A 19091-nucleotide genomic window follows, 5' to 3' on the forward strand; every position below is an offset into this window, starting at 1 on the left:
CCCCCCCCCGCCCCCTTGGTACAATGAAGAGTCAGTATGTTCAGGGCCCTTCTAAATCACAGGACTGACTTCTCTATCTAGAAACTGCACCTAAGCGCTGTGCTTTACCTTCCCACCCAGACTCCATCTCAACATTAATGACTCTGTCCTCTTGCCATCAGAACCCCAAGGAATCTACCTGGTTCCAGAGAAACATGCCCATCTCATATAGTGACCAATAGGGTTACTGGAGCTGAACAACATTAATATTCCCTTCTTACTAACAAAGAAGTAGATTGCCCTTCTAAGTAAAATGAAGTAAGAAGAAGCAGCAAACTGCATGTCTAAGGTTAGATCCCAGTAATGTCGCTGATGCTTTCAGCTCTAAGATGTTGGTCTTCACTGCTAGGGGAGCTACTGCCTGCCCCCATTTTGGTAACAGAACCCTCAAGAGTATGGGACTGGGTGAAGACCGCTGAAGTCTAGAAGCTTCTGGAGGGTCAGCATGACTAATGATACAAGCCTGCAGAAGCGGGACAGCAAGGCTGTAGGTTCTAAGGCACAAAGACCACAAAGTTCTATGACTTACCAGGATCCGGTCAAACGCTGATGGTGTCCCACCCCGCTGCACATGCCCCAAAACAGTGACCCGGGTGTCATATCCCAGACGCTTTACCACCAGCTGAAAGGACCAAGAAAGGGACAGACAAAGACAAAGGGAGAAAATAAGCAGGGGCTGATTTAAGGTAAACCACGGAGGACTCAGCGTTTTGTCTTGTAACGGTTCAGAATGGGAGGAAAATGGGGACAGAGGCCCTGGGGAGATGTATGCAGAAGGACCAAGGGGAGATGCGGTGTCAAAAAACTCAGAAACCACCAAAAGAATGACCAAGGGTGCTGTGGTGAGAGGGCCTCCGTGGTTTCACACACACGTACGTTCTTGATGTCCTCTGAGGTGATTGGTTTCCCATTCTTGTCGATGGCACCCTCAGCGACAATGATGATGTTGAGACGAGAGCCACGAGTCCTCGTCTGGTCAAGAATAAGGAAAAGTGGTTAGTGCCACTAACCTGATTGGTAGGAAACAGATCACCCACGAAGTAGAGTGAGGGATTTTTTTAAGGGCAAGAGAAAGTTGACCAGTACCTACCTCAGTGAGCCGGCGACAAAGGTGCTCCTCCCAGTCATCATCCGGTGGACATTCAGGAATAAAAACCCAGTCAGCCCCACAGGAGAGAGAGGTGACAAGGGCCAGGTATCTGAGATGAGAGCCAGAAACGTAGAGTAGGAATCTTCATATTCCACAAACAGTCTCATCACACCCAACTAGGTCTCCTAGTCCCCAGAGCTGATGAAAGGTCTGGGGATCCTACACTTCGTCCTTAAGACAAATGAGTCCTGGGCTTGCCAATGAGATCCTGTCCCTGAAGAACACCACTGCCCCACTGGCTTCCTTTCACTCTGCATGTGTACCTGATATGCATATATAGATAGAATGAGGAAGACATAGCAGAGGCAGGTAAAGGGGGGGCTGTACCATGTGGAGCCTATATACATCCAGATCTTCTGCCACTCAGAGGCATCACTGAACTCTCTGGGAAGTGGAGTAAGTGAGTCAGGATCAGGCTCTTACCCACAGTGGCGGCCCATCACTTCTAACACAAATGTCCTCTGGTGGCTGCAAGAGAAAGTCAGGATTTACATCTACATGTCCCTGTGATCAGGATCAAGACACCATTCAGTCCTACTTAACGTCTGGGAGATGCATTCATGCAGCTAGCCCTCCAGAAGGGTTCCTGAGAGACAAGGCAGACATGAGAAACACTTTAGCCACAAGCTGTCCTTTCTCAGGCCAGTGCAGACTCCACTCCAGAAAAGGGGCAAAGGAGAGGAAACAGAAAGGAAGTGAGTATGGGACGTGACTGAACCGGAATCCTGCGAGATTCCCGTGGAGTGAACAGCAGCTCTCTGTCTTCCCATTTCCTACACTGCCACCACCACCACTGCCTGTCTGAACAGTGGTGCCTATGGCATCTGCACAGTTGGAAAGGGCAAATTCAGACTGTGGATTCCCCACATCTGCCTTAATCTGGACCCTAATCACTTAGGAGACCACAGGTATTTGAGGCCCCAGAGCAACATGCCTGGAAAGCAGCCTGGAGAGTGGCAAAAGGCAACTCTTAAAGCACTTAGGGACCAGGGCAACTTCAGTGCTCTAGGGGTAATCCTTAACCAGAAACAAGTGTTCTAGCACCAGGAAAGCGGTCATAGAGCTACGGTTCAAATGGTCCAGTCTCACTGGCCCTTGTGCTCCTGTCAGTCATACTCCTCCACTGCCTCCCTCCTACGTGCTCTTACCTCTGAGCAGTGGTGGTGATGGCATCTACAATCTCTACTATCCGGTGCAGGGCAGAGTCAGTGCCAATGGTCATATCAGTGCCACAGAAGTCATTGTCAATTGAGCCAACCAGACCCACAATGTTCAGGTAGCTAGATTTTGTGGCCTCTTCAGCTGTGATCTTACCTACAATGGAAAGCAAACCCGAGGCCACTGGATGAGATAGCTTCCCCCGCCCATACTTAGAGAGACTATGGCCACTGTAAGCAATGGCAGAAAGGGGGGCAAAGACTGTTGATTTGTGTCTAGTCAACATTTCTCTCTAACAGGAGGTAAGGAGCACGTGTACAACATGTGTGTACACACACATTCACACAAAAAGCAATACTGATTTTTAAAAAGTCTTACCAGCTTTCTGGAGGTCATTCAGCAAGTCACTCCATTCTGAACGGAAAGTGTCTGCCCCAGTGAGGCTGCCATCACCCCCAATGACACACAGATTGGTGATCCCACGCTTCACCAGGTTGTGGGCAGCTCGGAGTCGTCCTTCTCGCTCTCGAAAGTCCTTGCAACGGGCACTTCCAATCACTGTGCCTCCCTTTAGGGGAGAGGTAGAATTTCTGGCAGCTCCTCAGACAACACATCCAAATTTGGGCTGATTTCCCCCATTCTAAGACAGTGTAAGACTGACATACCAACGTCACCCCTAGAAGTTCTGTGACATTCTTAAGTCATTTGTCCCTTACAAAGGAAAGGAAAATAATGTGGGTTAAGACTACAGTGTCATACTGTCACACATCTTTTAAAAATATTTTTATTTTATTATTATTTTAAAATTTTATGTGTATGAGTGTATCGCCTGCATGTAAGTGCATCTGTGTTGTAGAGATCAGAAGTGGGCATCAGATCCCCTGGAACTGGAGATATGAAAGGTTGTTAGCTGCCATGTGGGTGCTGGGAAGCAAACCTGAGTTCTCTGCAAGAGCGATCAGTGCTCTTAACTGCTGAGCCACCTGTCTAGCCCCTGTCACACATCTTTTTAGAAAATATTTTCTTTTATTATTTTATGCATATGAATGTATTACCTACGTGTATGTAAGTGCAGCCATGTCATGCAATGCCCACAGTGGTCAGAAGAGGGTGTTGGATCCCCTAGAACTGGAGTTATGGATGGTTGTTAGCCAACTTGTGGGTGCTGGGATTTGAACTTGGGTCTTCTACAAGAGCAGTCAGTGCTCTTACCTGCTGAGCCATCTCTCCAGTCCCCTCCCAAACATTTTAAAGGGACTACTAAGATCAACTTTGTCATGAAGATTTTATCATCAAAGTGACTATTTCAAAAGAATTATCTCCATCCTATCACATCTTAGAAGTGTAAGAAATAGCACTGACTTCAGTCTTTGGAATTTTCCCCAAGTAACCTGTCTGACACTATTGGATTGTATCCAAACTATCACTAGGAACTCACCCCAATATGCTTGGTAGCACCTTTTCCTCCAGAGCACACTGAAATTTCTACCTAGGATTACCCAAGACACTGTCAATTGTTTCCCTTTAGTTCCTTGGGGTCTATGGTGCTAGTGGCAGGAGCCCCAGTATCCAGGTATTCACAGGAAGAATCACTCTAGTCTATGTGTAGGAAGCCTAACTTCCCAAGAACTTATAGATTCTCCAATTGAGGCAGGTAGACATCAGTGTTCACTGTCATATAGCTCCCAGGCATCCATGACTCTAGGGCGTTGGTGGAGAACTCTGGTGCTTTCTCAGACTACTTTATGGCAGGCACCATTGCCTGCAGAGACTTCACTAGGCCACTGCACAGTAAATACCTTCCCATGGAATATCTAGGGGATTTAGGTAAAGAATGGGGATATAAATATAATTTGTAAATTTTTCACTAGGTCATAGTTCTACTAAGCTGGCCCAGAGTGGACGCAAATGAGCTGGGCACCTGACACTGAATAAGTAGCATAAAGGGCTGTGGGCATGAGAAGCCCATGTTTTCCTAGGGCTCTCTGAGACTCTGCAAGGCTGCCTCAGGTCCCTCCTCCTTAAATGGTTTGGTTTGGGGTCATCACATCTCTGTCACATGGATCTGGCTGCATTTAAGCTCTGCTTCTGGCTTCAGTCCTCCAGTGAGGTTATTTTCAGGGCCAGACTATCCCCGTGACCCCAGAGTAAGACTTGTTTATCATGTGCCAGTTGAAAAAGTCTTGCCTGTGACCTTTCCATAAAGGACAAGCCGTTCTGGAACCATCTTCCCACCCTCTTCACCACTGCAAGAATCCAGGGCGAGGTTTTCAAACGCAAAGAGTAAAGGGCAAATATAAGCCCTTTTCTTGTCACTGAAACCCTTCACATTACACCAAGTGGCAGGGAACTTGGGACAGCAGAGTGGATGAGACAAGGACAAGACAAATATAGAACAAGAGTTCTCTAGAACATACCAGCTGAAGCATCATGGAAACGCTTTCCCAGGTGGCCTCCCTGATGTGCTCTCCACCATCCACCAGGCCTTGGTAACCCTGCAGGGACCAGTATACCCATGAAGCCTCCATTAGGCTCCCCTAATTGGCCAAGACTAAGACAGGACCCCAGGGAGGAGGTTCAAGTCATATCCTCCCAATAGTGACCCCTGGATGCTCGTGAGAATATTATATTTTAGTAAATCAGCCCCAGAAGGACATGCGGATGTTGTCAGTGTTCTAGTTTCTTTCATTCTTCAAACATCCAAAATACCCTTCCTAATATTCCATCTTAACTCCTCTCATTTTGGGCTCCTCCTATTTCTTCCAATCTGTTTCCCAGGAGGCCTAGAAAACAGATGGTTTTGATAATAAGAAAGGTAAAAGGAGAATGGGGATACTGGAGGGAGGGAGGCAAAAAATGGGACTTATTATGAAACCACAAAACTTGACAGAAGGGCTGACAGACTTTAGTGAAAGGAGAGTAGGCGAAGCATGGGGAATTGAGAGAAAGGAGCCAAGGAGGAGTTAGAGCCTCAGAAGTCAGTCCAATTCAGAACCACAGCGGACCCTGCCCACTGGGGGCTCTACCTCTGCTTATACTCAACTTGCCATAAGATCTCTTGTTTTTGTTTCTGTCTGTTTGGGAGGAGGTAAAAGGAAGATGGAGAATTACTTCTTTGAATTCAACAAGCAGCAGGAGGACATACAGAAGTCTGGGTCCCAGCAGCCTTGCTGGAGTCAAAAGTGGGCAGGAATGACTCAGTGAGACAGAGAGCCAAAGGAAAGCAAACACGGCGATGCAACTAGGACGTGAGAAAGGGAAGGTGGGATGCGGGTGGGAGCAGATGAAGCAGAACAGAGATGGGAGAGAACAAAGCAGAAAACCAACCTCATGGACAAAGAAGACACGGGCACCCGTAAAGATACCAACTCGAACCACAGCCCGGACGGCAGCATTCATACCTGAGGGTAAAGAAGAAAGTCAGTGAGGGGGTACTCCTAAAAGAGCAGCCCCAGAACCCACACAGGCAACACCTAGTCACAGCCTGGAGCTGGTCCCTTGGCAGGGTTTTGCGCATCTAGAATGTTGCTCTCAGCCAAAGCTTCCGGTCCCCCCAGTTTCAATGACTGCATTCAGTGTTAATGGAGCGCCAGACACTCTATTCATCTTCCCTCCTCCAAAACCCTGGCTTTCCCAAGACCTTTCCTTGCCAGGACAGTAGGGGATAATAACAACAGCAACACAGTGAGCGTCTTCTTGAATGTATATTGCAGGTTAGATACTACTAACAGCTTGTCAAATATGATCTCATTCAATCCCACCCACAACCTAGAGTCTCCTCTATGTCACACATTTGGAAACTGAAACTCAGTGGGGTCAAGGTCACAAGGCTAATACCTTTAGAAAGTTCAAATTTGGATCCAAGTCCTGAAATACCCACATTAGCACTCTAGACCATTCCATGCCTACCAATCTCCATGGTTAGACTAGGTTTCCCCCTGCTTTCTGCAGTAAGTCTAGATATCCAACTTTTGGATGCTGTTAGGGAGGAAAGATGACTTTGCCCGTAGTTAAGTGATCTAATGCATTATAGTTTGTTCCCAAGTATGTTTATTACCGGACGGTGGATTCTTTTAGACAGACAGGCAGGCAGGCAGGCAGGCACACATGCACACACGCACACACAGAAAACTATCATTTGAGCTGGTCTACATCCCAACATGTGCCATATACAGTTGTGATTTTCTAGCGCTACACTGCCAGTAAAAATTGTGACCAAAAGAGTCATTGGGAACATACTCTCCCCAAGTCTTGTCCTGGCATTCACTCAGTTAACAGAGACAGGCTGACATTCTGCTCCAGCCACATATATTGCGATGAATATGAAAAATTCAAGAATTGCTTCTCTCAGCTTCCATTGGCAGAAAACTTTAGAACTGAAAGCAGAGAATAAAGGTGCTCCCTTCAAAGGTAAATTCCTCTTCCTAGTAGCTGCGCGATGTAGCAGCTGTCCAGGAACACTGCAAAGGAACAAACCTGTCTCAACATACAGCATGCAGTGGGTATCCATGAGTGTTCTATGTTAGAAACAGTGCTACTGATATTGCATGAAGCAGAGCTCAATCAGCAAGAGATGGGGAGACGTTGCTGTTTTATCTTCTAAGATGAAGATGAGCGAATGGTAATTTTCAAGAATATTAAAGACAAGATAAATCAACTTCTTACCAAAAGTTGTGGCTACCCTCTCTCAGATATTTCTGTTTCAATCTAAAATTTATTCACATAGTCCTTAAATCCTGCCTAGAAAAATATCATATGCTAGCAAATACTAGGGAAGCCACGACTATCGGAAAACTGCAGTGCCAAACTAAGTCACCAAACTGGGGGATTATTCACCAGAGCTATTTACAATTAAATAAAAATGTTCTTTTTTCTTGTCTTTGTTTTTCTCTGTTCTCTCCCTCCCTACCCCTTCCCCCCATCTCTCTTGTAGGCTGACATAGTAATTATTACATAGCTATCAGTTCCAAATTGCAGGTCCATTGAGTCAATGAACAAATATTAACTGAACTTATCACATTCCTGACACTGTGCTAGACACTGAGGATACAGCAGTGAACAATGAGATCAAGAACTTGTAAAAATTACAGTCTGGTAAACTGACCCCTACAGAAGAGATGTATATAAAGAGCAACACAAACAGGAGCATCAAAGCCTCCCAGAAGAGGTCAAAAAACAGCACTGGTCCCAGGACCAACAGACCACTCCTTAGTCATTCTCTTGTCAGGTGAACAATTTGAAGAAGAGTGTTATAGGCAAGAGAAAAGGCAAAAATAAAGGTGGAAGTCCAGAAATAATCTCAGGTAATTCAAGATCATGAAGAGTAAAAAGCAGAATAGAGGTGATGAAAGGTAAGGCTTCAGGTGGGCAGGCATCGACGCACCATATGAAGACTTATTTTGTGGGTCTGGGTTTGATTGAAGATCCATGGATGGACGATGGGTTTCAGGGAATCCATAAACCCAACAAATGGTAAGAAAGTTCTGTGGTCACAACATTTTTTTTATGGAAGAAGGTCTACAGCTTTCAGGATTTTTTTTTTTAACTTGTTTGTATTTTATGTGTATGAGTGTTTTGCCTGCATGTGTGTAAGTGTACCATGTACATGCAGTGCCTGTGGAAGGGAAAAGAGGGCATCAGATTCCCTGCAGCTGAGGTTACAGACAGGTTGTTAGTCACCATGTGGGCGCTAGGATCTGACCCTGGGTCCTCTGCAAGAGCAGCCAGTGCTCTTAACTGCTGAGTCATCTCTCCAGCCCCATACAGCTTTCAGGATTCTTATCCTGAAAGAGGGTTGTGACCATTCTCATGCACAAAAATAGTTACAGATAATCAAGAATCTCTAAGAATTTTTGAGAGTTGAGGGCTATGATGAGATCTGCATTGCCTATCTGAAGGGGAACTCTGGCAGTAGGATGACAGGCAGCTAGAGAGAGGGGTCACTGGGATTAGGAGGCTCTCTGGCATTTTAGATAAGACACGAAGAGGGCCTCACAGAAAAAGAGGCGTGTGAGACAAAAGATATAGAGGACAGAAGATACTCAGAGAATCCAAATGGAACTTGGATCCAGTGGGCAAGGTGATTAGATTTCAGTGCCCCATATGGACTTAGGGAAAGGATTAAACTCTGGTGCCATTAGCTTAGCTGAGGCATGTTTAGGTTTGGAAAGGTGGGAGTGGGGAATGATATGTTCACATTGGCATATGCTGAGGTTAAAGTACTTTTGGGACACCCACACCAACTTGGAAGAGAGAATGCATGATTAGAAAGGAAATGGACATAAAAACTGAACCCTGAAAAGAACCAATCATAGTTACTAATCAACCTTAGCAAGAGAGAACTAGGCTTAGCAATGCGACAGAAACCAAAAAAAGGGAGCATTTCAGAAAGTAGGAAGAGCACCAAATGCTTCTGACAGCTGATCTAAGATAAGGTCAGGAAGACGAGGCTTGTCAACAAGAGGCACCTGTGAGTATTGACCTCACACTTATTCGTGGTGTCACCAAGGTCAAGTCTCATGAAGTCTACTTAGTTTGAGTGAATCAGAACAACAACAACAAATCCATACAGGGAGCCGGGTGGTGGCAACACACCTTTGATCCCAGCACTTGGGAGGCAGAGGCAGGCAGATCTCTGTGAGTTCAAGGCCAGCCTGGTCTACATAGTGAGTTCCAGGACAGCTGGGGCTACAGGGAGACCCTGTCTTAAAAAAGACCAAAAAAACAAAAAAAAAGAAAAAAAAAGTCTGTACAAGGACGGGGTTTCTCAGATGCTTGAGGAACTCCACTATGTAAAAGGACTTCGAAACCAGCTCAATGCGACTATTATAGATGAGACCACGGTTTCTTTTCCAGCCTGATACACGGCCTATGAGCTTTTCTACAGAGTCTGGAGTTCTAGGATGCACACTGGTAATCTTAGAAAATAAAGGAAAAATGTTATTCTGAAATGGACAGGGTAGACTATTACCTCCTGACCCCCAAGCTGAGTAAATGGTGGGAGGGGACACTCTAAATGACTTAAAAGGTTTTCTGTGAAAACCAAACAATAGGTAGTAGGCAGAATATCAAAATCTGTTGGAAACAAGAAAAAAAAAATCCCACAGTAAGTTTTTTTTTCTCCTCTTTCCTCTTTCTAGCTTCTAATTTCAACCTTGCCAATCTCCAGAAGCCATCCGTCCTACCTCTAAATGGAATATTTTCTAATTGTTTTAGGATTCCCTTTGTATTCCTGTACTTGTGCTCCAACCCTAAAAAATCAGACTGATGCGTATAGATAGTTTATACTCAGGAGCCACAGAAAGTCTTTGGTCTATCCTACCAACCTCACTGGTTAGCCTAGTCTGGCCCTAAGCCAGTCCTGGCCAGGCTTTTTTTGGCTGTTCCGTGTTTCCCTAAATAAGCCTCTATGAGCAGCTGCTTGACTTATTAGAAGCAAGACGAAGGATAAGATTACAGGCAGCATGCAAGAGCTATCCTGGGTACAGTCAAGAGGGGCTGTGGAAAACCTACAGCATCAACCTGAAGTTTTCAATGTCAGCCTTTGGGGAGAAGTAGAGAAGAGCTGTAAGTAATGTGTCTCTATGAGACTAGGCAGGAAAAAATGAGTAAAAACCTGCTATATCCAGGCTGGCCTTCCATTTCTTTTTTTTTAATTTTTTTATTGTTATTTTATGTGTATATGTGTATTGCCTGCATGTAGGTAAGTGCACCCATGTCATGCAATGCCCACGGAGGTCGGAAGAGGCTGTCAGGTCCCCTGAGACTGGAGTTATGGACAGTTGTTAGCTGCCATATGAGTGCTGGGATTTGAACCTGGGTCTTCTGCAAGAACAACCAGTGTTCTTAACCGCTGACCCATTTCTCCAGCCCCTCTTTTTTATATGACCTTTTTATTTAATTATTTATTTTTATTTTATGTATATGAGTGTTTTGCCTGCATGTATATAAATGCACCACGTGTATGCACTGCCCACAGAGGCCAGAGGATGACATTAGATCCCTTGGAATTGAAGTTAAGGACGGTTGGGTGCTAGGAACTGAACCCAGGTCCTCTGCAAGAGTAGAGTGTACTCTTAGCCAGTGAGCCATCTCTCCAGCCCCAGCCTTGCGTTTCTGATCCTCTGGCCTCTACTTCCTAACTCCCAAGTGGGATCATAGGTATACGCTACCACATCCAGCTTATGTGGTGCTGTGGATGGAACCTAGGGTTTCATGCACCCTAGGCAGGCACTCTATCAACTGGGCCACATTCCTAGCCTCAGCACATATCTTTTGGAAGTTGATACTAAAAAGTTTCTTGGCAAAGGTTTTTAGTTCTTATCCATTCGAAAGTATAATTCATGTATAACAACAACTAAAAATTATAAACCCTAGAATAGTGACCCAGAGAGGTAACAGAATCCTATTCCTGTACACCTTTAAAAATAGGATATGCGGGGCTGGAGAGATGGCTCAGCAGTTAAGAACACTGACTGTTCTTGCAGAAGATCCGGGTTTGAATCCCAGCACCCACATGGCAGCTAACAACTGTCTGTAACTCCAGTTCCAGAGGATCCAACACCCTCTTCTGTCCTCTGAGGGCATTGCACAACACAGATGCACTTTCCTGCATGCAGGCAATACGCACATACACATAAAATAAAAATAATAAATAAAATATAAAAACATGGGTTATGCATGCATCTGGAGATGGGGCTAGAGCAGAAGACTGAGGTCCTCTCCAGGGTAGGATATGCCAACATCAAGAGGCCACATGAGGTATGGATTAGTGAGTCTGGGGCCTTTGCTGGGTTAGAAAGGGAGTAAAGTTTATACTGAGTCCAATACCCCTGGTTTTTTAGCTTAAGACATCTAATTCATGGCCCTATTCCTACTTGATGAGATTAGCTTTGCTGAGCTGAGAAAAGACAAAGTTGTAGCCTTGTAGGTTTTTCACAGCGTTCAACCCCCCTTTCCCATAGGCTCATAGGGAAAACAGCACTTTTGTGCTTTCTTCCTGTGAGAACTGGGGGGCCCAACAAATTTTCTCTAGGCAGTCCGCTTCTGGATTAGAACTTCTTCAGCTGGGATTTCTCAGCAGTATTTTGAGACTTCTAATTTGGTTCCTTGCCTCCTAGAATTTCATTTTCTAACTCTTTTGGTCCCTACTGACATGTGCCTATGTTATATAGATTCATTCACGGGTTACATTTATTGTAGCTATCAGAAAGTTCCAGAAACCTTGGATCTCTCTCCCTCTCTCATCTCCTGTCTCCTTTCTTCCACTCCTCTCTCTCTCTCTCTCTCTCTCTCTCTCTCTCTCTCTCTCTCTCTCTCCCTCTCTCCTCCCCCCCCCTCCCCTCCTCTCCTCTCCTCTCTAGAAAGAACTCCTCTTTTTCATCACTTTCACACTGTTTTGAAGATTTTTTTTTGCAGGCTTTCTCTTCCCTTAACCTGACCATCTAAATTCACAGGATCACCACTCCAGAGTTTAAGTTGAAGATCTTAGTACTGACATGGATGTTACCAGCAGAGTGAACCGATAAAAGCCAGGCACGCAGCGCCTCCAGCCTCCACCAGTGCTCTGCATTTCTGATTCTGCTACTCAGGCCTCTATGCCCTCCTCCCTCAGTTTCTTCATTTGGATTCATTCTAGAATTCTGATTCATCATGTACATCATAATTATAGTGAATAAATATTTATTTTGAAACTGGCTTTTTAATGTGGCAGTAAGAAATACCATAAGTGCAGAGTTGGGGAGATAATTCAGTCAGCAAAGTGCTTGCCATTCCTGAGTTCAGACCCCAGGACCCATGTAAAAGTTGGACACAGTAGTGCGCATCTGTAAACCCCACACTGGGACTATGCAGACAGGCAGATCCCTGGAGCTCACTGACCAACCAATGTAGCCAAACTGGTGGGTTCCAGGTTCAATGGGAGACCCTGTCTCAAAAAAATAAGATGGAGATAGACTGAAGAAGACACCCCAACATTGACCTCTGGCCTCCACATGCATACTTGTACACACACATACACACACACACACATATACAACCATGAGAGCAAAGATGACCTTTTTTGCTGATGCATCATAGCACCTGTCATTCTGTTTGATCACAAGAGTTGCTCAATAATTCATCTTGTTTATTAGTAACCCATTTCTTGAGTATTTACTGTGGCTAGCCCTCCTTCTAAACACCATACTTAAAGAAGGGGATCAAATTTTTTAAGCTTTTTCCCCACAAAGCATCTCCTGATTAATCTAGCCAGGGCTTATCATTTCATTATATAAGTATATTCCACTTGACAAATGGGTACTTGCTTCTTACTATTTATGTGCCTATATAAGAATCCCTGTGGCACGTGGTACCTTACTTCATTAAACTGTAAATAGTTCTGAAAGAAAATCAACTTCTTCACAACAGGGTTCTGTGCAAAGTGAGTGCATTGTACAAAGTCAAGTGCCAGATGAACTCTCTTAAATCTCTATTTTCTATCATTATTTCCATGTCCTGTTAACCCAGGACATGTTCTCCTTTTCTTCAACATACTATAAAAACTTGAACATATAGAAAAAAAAGAGTGAAATTATTTTGTTCTTAAATCACACACCGGTCTCCTATACTTCATTCCCCCACCCCCCTGTATATCTGCTTTTTATGATTTCTTAGACTATTCGGAGAAAGGTTCTCTCTGTTTTCTGCCTCTTCACCCCCAGTGGGCCTATAGTGACTAACTGGTGCTTTTCCTATTTGTTGAAGGGCTAAAAGAATAGAAAGGGGAAGAAACGTCGGAGTGCACAGAGCACTGGCTAGTGTTGATGAATGCAGAAACTCCCTGGAGTTAAAGCCTGAGGCTCTAGCTGGGCCTGCTAAACACCACCTGTAGTCTCTTCCCTTTCCCGGTGTTTCCCAAGCTCTTGGAATGAATCCATCTACTGCCTTCTCAACAATTTAATCTCTAGATTTTCACCAGTTGTTGCTCAAGGATCAAAATGGCGGCAACTTCCAGAGAAACTTGAAAAGCTCTGTGAAGCTTTGGGTAAACAACAGTAGAGCAAACGAAATCCAGAATGCACTTAAAGCCTCAGACATGACAGAAATGTCCAGGGATACTCATGGTTTGTGTGAACTCACAGGAAGATAGTTCTAGTCTACAAACTAAGGGAGTCAAGAAACTCCAGGGTCACAACAACCGTGATACTGTGCCCTCCTCCTTACCTTGGGCATCGCCACCAGAGGTTAACACCGCGATGGCTTTGCCGATCCCCAGGGTTTTGGCTGCATGGTGCTCTTCCTGGGTCATGATCCACTCTAGAAATCAAGAAAATGATCAGTTAAGATGCAGCTGGATCAAGGTAGCACTTGCTCAGGAAATGTCTGTGTTGCACTGGCTAGAGTCACTGAGTCTGGCTCTCCTACTACACGAAAGCTGGGCTGTACAGCTTTGGGAGCTTTGGCTGTCTTCCAGAGGAGAGCCTCACCCTCTCAGTGACAAGCTAAAATGTCAAAGCAATCAAGCCCAAGACTGCAGAAGTCCTGGCTTATCCTTTTCTGTCCCCTCCCACCCCAGTCGGAACCTATCTTGGAAATAAGCTAAGGTCAGGGAAAATGGCAGCTGACTTGATAGAAATTAGAAAGGAGAAAAGCTGAGTGAGCCTTGAGGAGCCTTCCTTTTAATGAAGAAAGATGTTGGAAAGGGTATGAATCAGATGACCTTGGAGGTGCTGATGGAGAACCAGCAATGTAGAAGCAAACTTGTGGCTTAAGGTTAACCTTGGCTTGTGACTTAAGGTTAGGGTTGAGTGTTACAGAAATGAGTGACTGGAGTTGGGCTGGGTGATGTGGAGCTAAAACTGCAGTTTGAAGTTATAAAGGCACACCGGAGCTTGGGCAAAATAATGGCATCTGTCTCAGGAATGATTAGGGACTTTCTTCGGGTCTTCCCATCCTTCTTGGGCTCTTGGCTTCCTGAACAGCTATTGAACCCTTTGTCTTTGGATCCTGCCCCTCATACTACCTCCTATCCAATGAGAAGGGAACAAAATCATTACCATACACATACACACCAGTGGGGAGACCTTCTTTTATTTGTTTATTGGCATTACATCTCTGGAAATATACCACACAAGACATACTTCTGTATTTATTTATAAAATGAGACTAGAATAATCATTCTCCCAGTTACCAGGTTAAAACCTGACTTTTAAAATGTATCTCACTTGTCAGCAAATCCTACTATTCTACCTTTTTATCTTCCCCTTTTCTCTCCTTGCTGCCACTTGCTACATGAATTGCTTACGGCAATAGTTGAGCTGGTCTCCCTTTAACACAGTAGCTTCTTCACTTTATCAGAAAACATAAACTTTCATGGGAAGACGGCAGGCCCTGAGGCCTTGATAGAGGGAGGACTCACGCAAAGGAACAACTTTGAAGGCAGTTCATGTTTCTGCCCGTCATCTGGGGAAATTAGGGTAGCTGCTTACAGAGACATAAGTCACATAAACACACAAAACCATAGATACCAATGAAATATGTATGGTGAGACACATATAGAGAGACATAACACACACAGTGCTCAAAAGACAAAGTGAACAAGCATCCTACATAATCAGCCTTGACGAGTCAAGTGCAAACTTCTTGGTTTGGCATTCAAGGTACCTGCAACTGAGCCTACTGCTTCAACCTTTGCATCCACAGGTTCTCCGCTCCACTGCTATCTGAACATTATATGGCGCAGGCCCCCTTTCATGTCTGGGCATACATTCTTTGTCTAGGCTACCCTACCCCGGCTCTTTTGATACATCCATACATACCTCACTCCATCATTTCAGTCATGCCACCACGCCCTTATTGATCTGTTAAACCTTTATCGATTACCAACAGTCCAGGAAACCTTCTTTTTGGCTCTCCTGTAAATCGTATACTGTTTGGAAGTAGATCATTCGTTTAGAACTTGAATACAACTTCAGTGGCACTTTCTTCTGCTCTAAAAAGCAGGTTGGACTATATCAAGGGTCAGCAAACCTCAATCTACAGGATGAATCCAGCCATTCACATTGTTTGAATGGCAGCAAACTATAAAAGGCTCTTACATTTTTTTAAGTGTTGTGAAAATATTTCATGATGAAAAATATGTGAAATTCAAATTTCAGTGCTGCTGGGCATGGTGATACTTGCCTATGGTCCCGACTATTCCAGAGGCTAATGCACGATAATTACTAGAACCCAAGAATTCAAAACCAACCTGGGTAACATATCACTATCCTGTCTCAGGGAAAAAAAAAAAAAAAAAAGCATTACCCAATTGCCCATTCTGCAGTCACTGATTCCCAGAGCCTGCAGCTGCTTCTGTGCTACAGCAGCACCAGGTAGCAGCAGAGGCTGCAGAGCATAAAATCCTTGCCATGTGTCCTCTACTGAAAAACCCTGCTGACCATGACTGCCAGACTCACTGTCCTTAACTTGCTGAAAATCCCTCCAGGGCAGGGATTATGTTCATTTTTTAAAAATGCTTCCAGAGGCTGCCAAAGCCCATTGACGCCAACGCATGCAGAGGAGTTTGATAAACACTTGCTAAAAGCACTGATGAACTAAGGCACTGCAAAAAATGAAAAATTTTAAATGGACTTGGAAACAGACAGACCTTCATATTCTACCTTTAAAAACACAATGAGTGATGCAGCACCTGCCTAGCATGTGCAGGGCCTTGGCTGTATGCCTAGCAGGTTAAAAGAAGGAGAGAGAGAGAGAGAGAGAGAGAGAGAGAGAGAGAGAGAGAGAGAGAAAATGGAACTAGCCTAAATGTCCATTAACAGTTGAATGGATAATGAAAATGTGCTACATACACACAAGAAAATATTCAGGTGTAAATAAAAATGAAATTATGAAATCTGCAGATAAGTGGACGGACCTGGAAAGTATATTAAGTGACCCAAACACATAGAGAGAAAAATCCACGCTTTCTTTTATCTGTAAAGCATATGTATTTACAGGTTTAAGTATGGGTAAACCCCAAAAAATTAGAAAGGAGATCAAGAGAAAGTAAAAATAGGTGATGGAGAAGGAGGGAAAGAAGCTGGAGGGGTACAAGTGGGCATCAGAGGTAGGATGGTGGGGGGAGAATCACCAAAACACACTTTGTTCAAAAATGCAGTGATGATGTCTAATTCCTTGAATGATAATGACGAAATACAAAATAAATCACTCAGACACATCTAGGACTTAGAAATCATACCATAGTGCCAAACTGGGACAGGAACACAAACAGACATTTAGCTAGGTTAACATGGAGAATTGTGCTGCTCTTGGAAAAGACTAAGCGGTGAGAGAAACAGGAACCCAACGCTGATCTTTTTTCCTCTGATTTTTTTTTTTTTTTTCTTCTGATTCATTCCTGGAGTCCTTTACAGGCCGGGGGCTCATCACCTGTAGAGGCCCATTTGAAGATCTTCCACCAAAGGCTTCGGTGGGGGATAGAACTCGTCAAGGTATGGAGCGCTGACATGTAAGCAGCAGCTCACCTCCTGAATCTGTTATGTCAGACACACAGGACACAAAAATGCATGCAACTCCTACACACGCATCCTTTATAGCCCCACAGTGACACGTATGTGCACACGGGCACGGCTATTAAATATAAATACACAAAATCACGTGTAACCACGCAGGAGGCGGAAATGCGGACCAGCAGCATCACAGGTGCAGCAATGTGAACTGGACGTGTACCAGGGGAGGGGTCAGGCAGCCCAGGGCGACGCCACGGAGCCCCCAGCCACGCATCCGGGACTCCCAGGGAACAGCAGGGCGTGCATGTGCCAGCAGTTTAACCAAGGGGCCAGGCGTCTTCCCGAGGGCTGTGCGCCCATCCCCCTCGCGTCTCGGCTCCGACGCCGGACGCTGCTTCTCGCCCCTCTGCTCCTCAGTCCTCCCCACCGTCTACTCCCCGGCACGCTCGCTCCCACCTCACCCCCGGCTTCGCCTCGCTCTCCACCCAAGGCCTCCCTCTTGCCTTTGAGTTTGAGCTCTCCTCCGCCGCTGCTTTCTTGCAGATAGTCCTTGGGGAAAGGGAGAGGGGAGCTCAGCGAACACTGGGAGGAGCCAGGTGGAAGCAGCTGGGAGGGGGAGGAGGGGAGGAGGGGAGGAGGGAGGCTTCCTAACCTCCACTAGCAGAAGCTGGCAAGGAAGCTCCGCCTCCCCCTGCTCGCCTCTCTCCGCCTCTTCCTCCTCCCCCTGAGAGCTCAGCTCCGGTGTGCCTGCGGCTTGCTTTTTTCTGGGGACCTCATCTTTATTTTGGGAGTTAGAAACTACGTAAGTGCTTCTCGTTTTCAAATGAGACAACGTTTCCCTTCCCGGACTGCCTGCGATTCCTTGCATTCAAACATCTTCAGCAACTGTGAACATCCTCCCCCCCAGCACCAGCACCTCTATCACTCTTTCCACGAGCATTTTATGAGTCTGTGTACCAGGTTTTGTATTAGGTGCTGAGAGCTGGGAAGGTAAATGAAACAGAGTCCTTGTCTTTAAGAAACACCGAGCACTGGCATCGTCTATAAAATAACCGCAAAAACTCCTTTTAACATTTGCACCACCTTTGTGAGAAAAAATACTGCGAAGCCAGCTAATGTAGAATGAAGAGGCAAGGGCCCAACTGTGACAGCTTCTCAGCCCACAGCGCGAGAGGTGTAGGGTTCTGGTAGTGAGCAAGCAAGTCTGAGACTTCACAGCAAGCAGCATGCACTCTGGGAACCGAGGCCCGATGGAGCACAGGGGCATCACGTCTTGATCACAGCCTCCCCACCATCAACCATGTGCCTTTGCTTCAATGCCCCTTCACAGTCAGCTCTCCTCTTGTTCGCTCTAGTGCCCTATATCTTGATTACTTTTGTTTCTGCCTAGGCACATTCTGGCTGCCAACAATAAGAATACAAATGGATAAAACTATTTAACTATACAAAATTAAACACGTTTATGTTGCAAATGATACCATCAAGAAAGTAAAAAAGACAACCCATAGAATGGAAGAAAATACTTGCAATAATTTATCTGATAAAAGACTGGCATGCACAATAAAAAAACAACTCAATAATAAAAAGACAGTAACTCAATTACAAAATGGGCAAAAGGTCTGAACAGATACCAAAGAAGATACACAAGTGGGAATAAACACATGAAAAGATGGTCAATATCATACAGAATTAGGGAACTGAAAACTAAGACAATAAGATACTCTTACACACCTATCAGAAAGGTCGAAACTTTTTAACTGATAATACTAAGTGTTGCTGAGAATTCAAAGCAACAGAAACTTTCATTCATTGTTGGCAAAATGCACTTTAGAGACAGTTTAACAGTTTCTTTCAGAGCTAAACACTGGCTTACTACAAGATACAGCAATGTTTTACTATTTTTAACTTATTTCGATAAGTTGAAAATTATGTCCACACAAAATCGGCACATAACATATTTAGAGAAACTTTATTCATAGTTGCCTAAAACTGGAAGCAACTGGACGAAGAAACCATGATTCATCTATACACAAAGTATTTAATCTTAAAAAGAAATGAACCATCAAACCACAGAGAGACATGGAGGAACCCTACACCCATATTCAGAAGCAAGGCAATCTGAAAAGGCTACATACTTCAAAATTCTAACTATCTGACATTCTGAACAGGGTAAAACTATGAAGATAAAAGATCAGTGGTTTCTTGGGGTTTGGAACAGAGGAAGATGAGTAGGTAAAGCATAGGGGATTTTGAGG

The 19091-nt window shown here is 44.8% G+C and overlaps 1 protein-coding gene across 1 annotated transcript in view; it reads right to left on the minus strand.

Annotated features, from left to right (window-relative positions):
* The window catches only part of Pfkm (phosphofructokinase, muscle), a 25434-nt gene extending 8045 nt beyond the window's left edge, over positions 1-17389 (minus strand). The window contains exons 1-10 of the mRNA XM_008841286.3: positions 17340-17389; positions 13550-13642; positions 5675-5748; positions 4765-4842; positions 2726-2915; positions 2338-2503; positions 1613-1657; positions 1130-1238; positions 916-1011; positions 569-661 (exon numbers count right to left, since the gene is read on the minus strand). Of these exons, the coding sequence (XP_008839508.1) occupies positions 569-661; positions 916-1011; positions 1130-1238; positions 1613-1657; positions 2338-2503; positions 2726-2915; positions 4765-4842; positions 5675-5748; positions 13550-13634 (936 nt within the window). The 5' untranslated portion in view covers positions 13635-13642; positions 17340-17389. The remainder of the gene's footprint in view (positions 1-568; positions 662-915; positions 1012-1129; positions 1239-1612; positions 1658-2337; positions 2504-2725; positions 2916-4764; positions 4843-5674; positions 5749-13549; positions 13643-17339) is intronic.
* Between the last annotated feature and the right edge of the window lie 1702 nt (positions 17390-19091).

This window comes from Nannospalax galili, unplaced genomic scaffold (genome assembly GCF_000622305.1).
Source record: "Nannospalax galili isolate Female #2095 unplaced genomic scaffold, S.galili_v1.0 scaffold841, whole genome shotgun sequence".
NCBI classification, from domain to species: domain Eukaryota; kingdom Metazoa; phylum Chordata; class Mammalia; order Rodentia; family Spalacidae; genus Nannospalax; species Nannospalax galili.